This window comes from Pseudozyma flocculosa, assembly GCF_000417875.1.
Source record: "Pseudozyma flocculosa PF-1 unplaced genomic scaffold scaffold00030, whole genome shotgun sequence".
Lineage (NCBI taxonomy): Eukaryota > Fungi > Basidiomycota > Ustilaginomycetes > Ustilaginales > Ustilaginaceae > Pseudozyma > Pseudozyma flocculosa.
This window is the reverse complement of record NW_006920898.1, coordinates 1-10214: the sequence shown is the minus strand read 5'-3', so window position 1 is coordinate 10214 and position 10214 is coordinate 1. Positions and strand designations below refer to the sequence as shown.

The 10214-nt window shown below is 65.0% G+C and overlaps 3 protein-coding genes across 3 annotated transcripts; 1 reads left to right on the top strand and 2 right to left on the bottom strand.

Moving 5' to 3' along the window:
* Positions 1 to 759: 759 nt before the first annotated feature.
* On the bottom strand, positions 760 to 4962 carry PFL1_06739 (uncharacterized protein; the record flags this gene model as incomplete). The annotated part of the gene is made up of 1 exon (XM_007884285.1): positions 760 to 4962. The coding sequence occupies one exon, from the start codon at positions 4960 to 4962 to the stop codon at positions 760 to 762; it is 4203 nt and encodes a 1400-aa protein (XP_007882476.1).
* Positions 4963 to 6185: 1223 nt separating this feature from the next.
* On the top strand, positions 6186 to 8360 carry PFL1_06738 (uncharacterized protein; the record flags this gene model as incomplete). The annotated part of the gene is made up of 1 exon (XM_007884284.1): positions 6186 to 8360. One exon carries the CDS (start codon positions 6186 to 6188, stop codon positions 8358 to 8360), a length of 2175 nt encoding a protein of 724 aa, XP_007882475.1.
* A 114-nt stretch (positions 8361 to 8474) lies between these two features.
* PFL1_06737 (uncharacterized protein) lies at positions 8475 to 9899 on the bottom strand (the record flags this gene model as incomplete). Its single annotated transcript, XM_007884283.1, has 1 exon — positions 8475 to 9899. The coding sequence occupies one exon, from the start codon at positions 9897 to 9899 to the stop codon at positions 8475 to 8477; it is 1425 nt and encodes a 474-aa protein (XP_007882474.1).
* Between the last annotated feature and the right edge of the window lie 315 nt (positions 9900 to 10214).

Sequence of the window (10214 nt, the reverse complement as noted above, 5' to 3'; positions counted from 1 at the left end):
CCTATGCCTTAGCTTGCCTTGCCACGCCGCACGCCCCTCCTCGCTCGCTCGCCCCCTCGCTCGCTTGTTGCACATACATCTCAGCGAGCTTGCCTTCGGCCCGGCAGATTTTCTTGGCGCCGAGGCAGGCCTGTGGCCGGCGCGGAAGACGAGGAACCTGGGCGGGTTAGCTCTGGCCACTTGACCGCACCTTGCCGCCCCCTTCGCCTTCAAACAGAGTCATGAGCGATATGGACAGTCGACGGCGTTGCGGGACATTCAAACTGACGAGCTCGAGGGTTGCACGGCGAGCTACACGGCGCGCGAAGCGTACAGGGGAGGTTGAGGACCGGATAGAAACAACTAGACTGGAGAGCGGCGATGTCGACTGCCGATTATGGAACGGATCTGGGAAAAAACGTCGACGGCGGCGACGAGTGGAGCGGACACGGAGGGGTCCGATCCTGGTCAACCCGAGCGCGGCCGTTAGCTAGAAAGGGCGCCCGCGTGAGGCGTCGAGCTGGTCGCGAGCAATGCCGCAACGATGGCAGAGTCGGGCGACGTGCCGTGATATCGGCCTCGATAATGGACGGGAGCTAGCCGGAACACCGGAACGACATGGGAAAAGCGGATCAGAGTGGATACGGTCGGAAGAAAGGGACGAGGACCAATCGAGGCCGGAGCCACCGACGTCGAGGAGGGAATCAAGAGCCGTGACAGGGTTCGGGTCAGCTGCAGGTGCGCGAGCAAGCAGCTAGGAGCCGCGCGCTCTCGTAGTCGCTAGTCGTCGGTGTCGATGCCTCTCTGCACCATCTCGAATCCGTCGTCGCTCTCGCTGTCGGTGGGCTGCTCGATCTCGTCGCAGCTGTAGATGAGCGAGCCGTCGTCGTCGTTGTCGGCTGCATCGTGGTGGCGTGCGTCGCTGGAACCGTCGAATGTGGCGTCGCTAACGCTCGGCAGTGTGTCGCTGCGAGGGAAGGCCGCGCCGTTCAACGCCGGTCCGTTGCCGGCATCCTCGGCGGCGTCCGCTTGCGAGGGCGCCTCGCTGCGCACCGACTCGGGCGCCTTGGGCGCGTGCAGGATGCTCGAGCCAGACAGCGATGGCAGCGACCCAGGTCCAGCCCCGTGACCGCTGCCCACGAGCGACGGGGGCTCCACGTCCGCAACGTCTTTGCCCGCGAGCGAGGCCGCCGCCATCGGGTCGACCACATTGACCGCCACCCACAGCTGCTCTCCGAACGACGCGTCGGGCTGCGAAGGCACGCGGCCGGGAGTGGCCAGCCTCCAGAACACCTGCACCTTTCCAGCCTCGTCGGGCGCACGGAGGTCGGCGCAGCAAACCTCGACTTCCTCGCCCGGCTTGACAAGGCGCCCGTCAAAGTCGGCGCCGATCGGCTCAAGTCTGGACCTGGTGCCATCAAAGAGCGACCTGCCGCAGGTGCTAATCAGCTTGAGGCCGACGTCCTTGGGCCAGGGCTGGGAGCCCGTGTTGCGGATCAGCCACACCTTGTCGAAGCGCGAGCCTGCAGCCACCGCCGAACCGTCGGGGAAGCTGATGTCGCGCACGAATGCAGCGTCCAGCTCCTTGAGCTTCGGCTTCATCGGGGCGGGCTTGCTGGGCAAGCCCGCATCCGCGGCAGCGAGAGCCGCGTGCAGAGGACTCGACCCGGGCTGGGATGAAGGCGTGTCGGCCCTGAAGGTGAACGTCGTTCCGGGCACAGCCTGACCCTCGTTCCGCTCATCTTCCGAACCAGCGCCGGGCTTGCCAGGTGAGCCCACGGCATCGCGGGAAGCAGAGATCGCCGCCTCAGCAGGTGCAGCCGCAGAGCACCCGCTAGACTCGCTGGCCGCCTCCGGCACCGTCGCGTCCGTGCCGTCGCGGTCGACACCGGCCGAGTCGACGGCCGAGTCGACGGCCGCGTCGACGGGGGAAGACGGCTTGACAGGAGCCGCGTTGGCGGTCATCTCCTTGATCTTGGCAATCAGCTCCTCAGTCTTCTTGGCTGCCGACTGGAGCTCGTCGCTAAGGAAGCTCGGATGCCAAGTGAGAGGGCCCTCGAACTCGAGCGCGGATGCAGTCTTGCCGACGTTGCCGCCGTGGTAGCTGCCAGAGTTGGGGCTGCGCGCCACCTTGGTTTTCTTGGCACGACTCCTGGCGACCCTCGTGCCACCGTTTGCTGTGCCTGCATCCACCGCATTGCTGCAACCGCCCTGACTGTCGTCGCGATCGTCGTGGTCTTCATCGCGGCGCCCGCCGTTCTTTTTGCCTTGCTTGACCCGCTTCTGGTCCTCCATGGCGGTGGCAACCAGGCTGCGAACCATGTCGCGGAGGGCCTTGGGGTCCAGGGGCTCGAGCCTGACGCGACCGGTGCGAGACTTGGACCCCCTGCAAGCCGAGTCTTCGGAGCGCGGTGCGGTCGCAGCCGTCACCTCTTCCTTTCTCACCGCCTCCCCTGTCGACGCAAGCGCCGGCTTCGCCGTGGCCTCGGAGTTGGCCTTCTTCTCGTCCGAGGCGACGATTTCCTGAGGGCAAGTGGCCAGTCCAGCCGATGAGTCGCGTTGGATCGTCGAAAGGTGCTGCTTGGCCGTCGCAACGGCCTTGACGACGGCGGCCGAACTGATGGGACGGTCGATCTTGACGAAGAGGTGCTCAGGTCCGTGGCGTTGGGCGTGATCCTGCGTTGGGAGCGCCTCGCACTGCCTGCAGTAATCAAAGTCGGGGCAGGCACAGCACTTGAAGCGCGGGCCGAAAACGGGACCATCGCAGCCATCGCAGCGGATCGCGCGGTGGCACGGCAGCATAGCGGCGGTGGACGACGAGATGCTGGCCGGGTCAGTGATGCGGACGAAGCGGTGGTCCGGGTGCTTGGCGGCAGTCTCTGCATGGCACGCTCCGCAGCAGTCCCAGTCGGGGCAGTCGAGGCACTTGTAGCGGACTCCGTAGATGGTTGCCTGGCAGAGGTCGCAGATGGCCGTGTGCTTGACCGCGGCCGCATGGTGGATTTCCGGATCCTTGGCGCCGGCTTCGGCGTCGCAGGAGCTGTCCTGGTGATGGGCTGCAGCTTCCTTTCTGGGCGACGGCTCGCCAGCCTTTGCGCCGGCGCTCACGGTGCCCTGCTTGCTCGACGCGTGCTCGTGGACGGCACCGGGAGGCGTATTGTCGACCTCGCCAAAGGTGTCGCCAAAGTTTTGTGCGAGGAGAGCGTTGAGGTCGCCCAGGAAGGTGCCGAGCATCGCCTTGACTGCGTCCCGGGCTCTCTCGCATCTGCAGGTCTCGTGGCAGTGGGCGATGTCTGCCCCAATAGCGGGAGCAATGGAGGGAGCAGACGACGGGGCAGGGGCAGGGGCAGGGGCAGGGGCAGGGTACGAGCCCGAAACGGAGATTGCCGACCCCTCCGAGGCCGACTCCCGCTTGGGGTCCGTAGGGGCGACGTGCAAGCTCCCCTCGTCCCGACCGAACCACTCGGGTGCCGATCCCACCGCCAGCTCCGCCGGTTTGCAAGCAAGGATTGGCTGATCTGGCGCCGCGCTCCCAAACTTGAACGTCGGCAAGGGCTTGCTGGCGCATGTGGGAGCGCCCGCCGCTGTCAGAGACGGCTTCAAGTTCAGGGGTGGCAAGGGGAAGAGGCTCGAGGCTGGCTCCTTTGGCTTGCTGATGTGCACCGAAGGCGCTGTCGTCGTCTGGGCCGGAGCCATGTCTTTCTTGTACGAGGAGCGCAGGCGGTTGAGGGCCGCCTGCATCTCAGCCAAGGGATCCAGAGGAGCACTGCCGGTTGTGTGAGCTGGCTTAGGCGCAGGATTGAACGAGCCGCCTGGGCTTTGGAGGTGCGCCTTCATTTCAGACACCAGGTCCGACAGAGGGCGGTTTGTCGCCTGTACCGACTTCTGGCCCTCCTTGGGCGGCAGGACGTTTTGGCCGTTGAGGATGGCGAGCAGCTCAGCAAAACGGTTCAAGGGGACGCTTCCCGGTGCGCGACCTTGCCCGGCCGAGCCGGGAGGCGCGGCCTGGCTCGTCGGGCTGGACGATGCGACCTTGCCGCCGGTGAAAGACGTCGCGATGGTCGTGGCCGTCTTGTCGTCGGGGACCCTCGTAGAGCTGGTGTCCTTGGTGGCACCACCGCTGGCGTGCGAGCTGGTCTTGGTCTTGGTCTTGCCTTCGACCTGGGGCTGCTTTTGGGCGGTACTACCATGCTGAGAGGAGGCGGCCTCCTTTGGGGCCTCCTTTGGAGCCTCCTTTGGGGCCTTGACGGAGGCCTGGGCAGGTGCGCCGAGCGATGCGTCGAGCGGCTTCCTGCTGCGGAGCTGGGCATGGAGCGCGTAGCCGTTGATGATGCATGCATGAACGCGCGCCTCGAAGAGGTCTTTGGACTTTCGGCTGCCATCAGAGACCAGCTCGCCAGGTCCCTTGTCGCCGATGGGGACGGCAAAGGACACCGTGACCTGTTCCGAGGTCGCCATGCCCGCGCGTTTCTTGAGCTCGGCGTTGAGGTTCCTGCGGAACGCTCGGATGCACTGGTCCGTGGCTAGGTCCACGTGGAAGCGCGACACCTGCGCGCCGCCGCCGGCCTGGGTCGAGGGCCTGTAGAGGTCGATGGCGAGCTTGACCTTGTCGTGGCGGGCGCCGTGTGAGTAGGTGTGGCTTGGGCTGGCGACGTCGCCGGCGGCCCAGATCTGGACGTAGAGTACCTCGTCCCTTCGCCACTCGAGGGGAGGGTGAGACTTGGCGCCCCAGTAGGAGAAGTAGCCCTGGATGGGACGGCTGGGCCTGACGAAGACATCGAGCTGGTCGGAGGGCTTGCCGCTCGAGGAGCGATGGTCGGCCAGCACCCTCTTTTTGAGCGAGTCGTAAAAGGTGGACCAGGGCAGAGATGTGTCCTGCTTGATCTCAAAGTACGAAGATGAGGGGCGGACGTCGATGAATGCCTGGCCATGGACGACGACGCTGACTTTGTGCAGCTTGATGGGGGTGGAGTGGAGCGACATGATGGCGAGCGGTGATCTGACGATCAGGGGTAACGAGAAGAGGGGGCCTGGGATGGGCGAGGTCGGTGGGAGCGGCGCTGGCTTGGGCGGCGGGTTGGAAGGGCGTGAGAGGGGTCGCGGAGGACGCGCCCGCCTGCGGACCCCACGCGGGCAGGGACAGAAGAGAGCGAAGAAGGCGTTGACGGGACGAGATGATGCGAGGAGAGGGAGGGGTGTAGTGTCAGGGTGCTACAAGTGAGGGCGAGTAGAATCAGAAGTGCGATTGATGGTGCAGAACGAGTCAGGACGCGGGCGAGGTGCGAGGGGGTGGTGGTGGTGGTGGGAGTGATGGTGGTGCGGGCCTGTTTTATGCTAGCCAGCCCTGTGGCCCACTTTGCCCTGCCCCGCCCCGCCTAGCCTCACCTTTGAGATGGCAATCGGTCGAACTGCTGGTCAAGCCTCGCCGCCGCCAGCCTGCCTGGCCTGCCTAATTTGTCTTTTCCGCGCCATCCTATCTGGCCAGGCCTGAGGGCGCTCACGCTGTCATGCATGGTGGAGGGAGCAGCACACCCTGCAGCGCGCACGCAACCACGCACCCACGCAGGCCAGCTAGGCAGGGGGCATGGTACGCGCGTCCTGTCTAGGCAGCTGGCTTATTGCAAGCAGCGTCCATCCCCAGACAAGCTTGCAGCCCATTCAGCTCGATAAGGTCAGGCCGGCAAGGTCAGGCAGGCAGGCAGGCAGGCGCGGGCGAGGCAGACAGGCGCGGGCTAGGCAGACAGGTCATCTCTCCAAGCAGGGTCCAGCCCAATGCAGGTGCAGGCAGCAGCAGCCCATCAGGCTTGCTTGGGCCGCGCAGAAAACCTGGGGGCCGACGTACCTATTGTGCGGGCCAGCCACCAGCAGCAAGCACACAAAAAAAGGGCGGCCAGGCGTGGTGCACCGCCGCCGTCGCCGCCGCCCAAGTCGGCCACTTGCGACCCGGCAAGCGTGGCCTCCGGCAAGTCGGCAAAGCCAAGCGGCCGGCCGGCGGCGTGCCCCACACCGGCTGGTGGCTTCTCGCGCTGCCTACTTCTACCTCTTCCCTCCATCTCTTGCTCGCCCTTCCTGCTCAACCTCTTCCCCCGCTCGCCCTTTGAATGAACGCTGTTGTTCTCTGACGTCTTGTCGCCCCTCGACTGCCCTCTGCAGCGTGCCTCGCCATCGCCCTCTGCGCCTTCGGTCCCCCGCCTTCCTGCAACACCATGAGCGCCGTCAACTCCCGCCCGACCCCCGAGTCGCTCCAACCCAAGGACCTCGCCCAGGAGCGCCAGCAGTGCTCATTTTCCATCGACGCCCTCTCCTGCCTCGTCCCCGGCGGACGCCAGCACCGCGACCACGCGAGATGGCTCCTCTCGCTCCTCAAGGACGACCCGGACAAGACGTTTGACAAGGAGCGCCGCGTCTTTCAGTCGCGCAACGCCCGCTTCTTCAACGGCCAAAAGGTCGCCCTCCGCTACTTTGAGATCCGCAACCGCCACGGCCTCGACAAAAAGGATGCAGACGCCCTCCGCCTCCTCACCGACGAGTACCTCCCCGTACAGGTCAGCGAGAGCATGTTCCAGCCCACCCTCATGCGACAGGCCAGCGAGCAGCAGTGGCAAGAATGGGGGCCCATGGTCCGAAGCGGAAGGTGGCTCGGCTGCTACATGCAGACAGAACTCGCCCACGGCTCCAACCTCTCGGCCCTCCGCACCACCGCCACCCTCGACACCGCCACCGACGAGTGGGTCATCCATACGCCCGAACCCTCGGCGGGCAAGACGTGGATCGGAGGCAGCGGCCTCACCGCCACCCACGGCGTCGTCATGGCCAACCTCGTCATTGCAGGCAAGCCCTACGGGATGCACCCGCTCCTCGTCCCCCTCCGCTCCCTCGAGGACCACACGCTGCTCCCGGGAAGGCAGGCCATCGACATGGGCCCCAAGCAGGGCGCGCCGGCCATGGACAACGGCTACGTCTGCTTCGACTCGGTCCGCGTACCGCGCACAAACCTCCTCTCGCGCTTCCAGACCGTGTCTCGGGAGGGCAAGTACGAGCCGCGCAACGCCCAGGCAAAGACCCTGACCCGAGGCACCATGACATTGGTACGCGTCGGCCTGTGCGAGATCGCGTCGCACCACCTCGCCCGCGCCTGCACCATCGCTGTGCGCTACGCCGTCGTCCGGCGCCAAGGCTCCTCGAGCACGCCCGGCTCGCAGCTGGAGCCCAAGATTCTAGACTACTCGGGCGTCCAGCAGCGCGTCTTGACCGCCGTCGCATCGGCCTACGCCCTCACCTTTGCTTCGCAGCACCTGCGCGGCATCTACGAGCGCATGATGTCTGAGCTCGAGGCCAAGGGATCCTCGCCGCTGCTGCCCATCGTCCACGGCTACTCGAGCGTGCTCAAGGCCGCCGTTACCAACGAGTCGCTCGCCGCAATCGAGCGCTGCCGCCGGTCGATGGGCGGACACGGTTTCAGCCAAGCCTCGGGCTTCGACTTTGAGCGCAACCAGCCCAACGCCGGGCTCATTTACGAGGGCGAGAACTCGATGCTGCTCGCCGGCCCGGCCGCCAACTTCCTCGTCAAGCAGCTCGCCGAGGCGCGCAAGGCCGGAACGGGAACGCGCATGCCAGAGCTCGTCTACCTCGACCTCGTCGTCGAGGACAAGCTGGACCGCGCGCTGCAGCGAGGCCGGCAGTATGACGAGATTGACCTTTCGACGCCCGAAAAGCTCCTCGACATTCTCGGGTGCCGTGCCGCCAAGCTCGTCTCCGAGCTCGACAAGCTGCGAAGCAGCACAATCCCCGCGCTTTCGAAAGGTCGCAGCGGCGATGGCGCGAAGTCGCACATGCTGACTGACCTGTCGACACGCGCCTCGCTCGCCCACGCCGCCTACTTGATCAGCCACTCGTTCTACCTCTTGACCAACCGGCTCGTCTCGCAGCACCTGCACAACCTCTCGTCGCAGTACGGCGCGACCATCACCCAGGCGCACCGGACGGCGCTCGAAGACGTGCTCGTGTTCTACCTGCTGCAGAACTGCCTCCTCTCCCCTTCGGGGCTAGTCGATCTCCTCGAGTACGACATCCTGACGCCGGCGCAGGTTCAGACTTGTCGGGCAATCGCGGCCACTTTGATGTCTGGTCCGATCAGGCGTGACGCCGTCGGACTGGTCGAGGCCTTCGACATGGACGATTGGTACCTCTGCTCTCCGCTCGGGTCGAGCGACGGTAGAGCGTACGAAAGGATGATCGAATGGATGAAGAGGGAGCCGCTCAACCAGTCGGGCGAGGATGGCGGCAGGGAGCAGAATGGGGCCATGAAGGGGTACCGCGACGGCGTCGGTCGACTGATCCGGGGTGAGGCGGTCCAATTTGCTCAAAAGTCGAAGCTCTAAGGCCGCCGTCCGGCTGATGCCCGTAAGAAAATGGCACTCCGCATTCAGATGAACGACATCGTCGTGTGCCGGGCCTTCGCTCGACTGTGTACAGCCTCGTTGAGACCCGTCCGTCTACCTTTCGACGGAGTTCTCATAGGCCCTCCAGACCTCTGCGATGCTGTAGCCCGTCAGGCACTCGAAGAGGGTGAATGGCTCCTCTTCGTCGTCGCCGTCCCGACCGTCCTCTTCTCCGTTTCCGCAGCGGCGCAGCCGTCGATGCTTCAGCGCGGTCTTGACGTCGTCGTCGTCGACAATCCAGCGGTGCCATGCGAGGGCCTGGTTGAGGTGCGGCACAAGGAACCTCATCCCGACGAAGGAGGATGCAAAGTCGAGAAAGAAGGCCGTCCTTTCGTATCCGGCATCCCAAGAGTCTCCGATGACGCCGCGCTTCCAGTGGGAAGGGGCGAAGCCGGCCTTGAGGCGGATCCAATCGGCGATGCCCTCGATAAGTCCTCCCGGCGCGGTACCGTCGCCGTCAAACTGGACGGTGTGGACCAGCTCGTGCACCAACACGCCGCGCACCTCAAACTCCACATTGCGCAGCCCGCCGGTGCGCCGGCGTCGTCGATCTCGACCGCCCGTGCGGTCCTTGTCCGGTCGATGGTCCCCAGCGGTGACGATGCGAGGAGCGTCGTCGCGGCTGGAAGGCGACAGAAGGGCGGATCTGGTTGCAGGTGCCACGGTCGTCTTCGCAACCACTTTCTGCTCATGACGCATTCGGCTCCGCTGTTGCTGCCGATCCTGCTGCTGCTTGGGCACCTCGGCGCTCCTAGCCGGCCTTTCCTCTCCTCCTTCGTCCTCATCGGCCCACCTATGCATGAGCGATTCGACGTAATCGGCGCTGAGGTGGATCTGCTTGTGTGCATCGTCGTGCCTGGACCCGGTCGTATACGCCACACCGTCCATGCCCCGAACGACCAGGACAACGCTGCGGACCTCTCTCTCGACCATCGACGTCTTGCCTTCCGTGTTGGGGCGCAGCGCACCGCAAATCTTGAGCAACGCCGCCTTGTCGCGCGGGTAGAGGTGTCGTCGCACCGCCTCGAGCGCCATCTCAAACACCTTTACAAAAGTGCGCTCTGGGCCGCGGAAGAGGTGGTCGGAAAACGACCGCACGCCGGCGTGAGCCAGGTCGTCGAGCTCAAGACGCAGCCGTATGGCATGGCCTACTGCACAGGTGGCCGGCTCGAGCAGTTGCACGGCTTGGCAAAGCACGGGCCCGGTGGCGTCGCGTTGCGCAAGGCCACTTTGAGTAACGGCTCGAAGTTGAGCACGGAACCCGTCGTTGCCCAGGGTTTTGCCGGCGTCCGCGACGTCGCAATGCTCGTCAACCTTGCGCTCGTCAACGGAAGGCCCTTGACTCTCCGTCCCAACTAGAGTGGAGTCATTCTGGTGGGTGCTGTCGTCCGTTAGAACCTCGTGCCCTACAACCTCGAAGTCCTCGCTGCCCGAGCTGTCACCCTCGACGTGGTTGGCCGCTGTGTGTTGGTTCGCCATGGCGTGCTGAGTTGACTTCGTAAACAGGCGTATCTTGTCGAGGTTCAACGACGAAGTTTAGAACGATGCGGCGGATGATGGAAGAGAGAGTGACGGTTGTTCAGACTAGGGGGGAAAGCAGGACGAGCGAAGCAGTGGCCCCCACCTCCTTGGCTTCAAAGTTAGGGGGCTGAGACAGCTCCGTTGAAGAAGACTGACACCATTCCACCCGGCCCACAAAAGAGGCCTGTGCAGAATGGTGGGCGCGTAGACAGTCGCACTGGACAGCAAGCTGAGAGGCAAAAGCGAGATGGATGTGGCAGGCTTGGAGTTGGT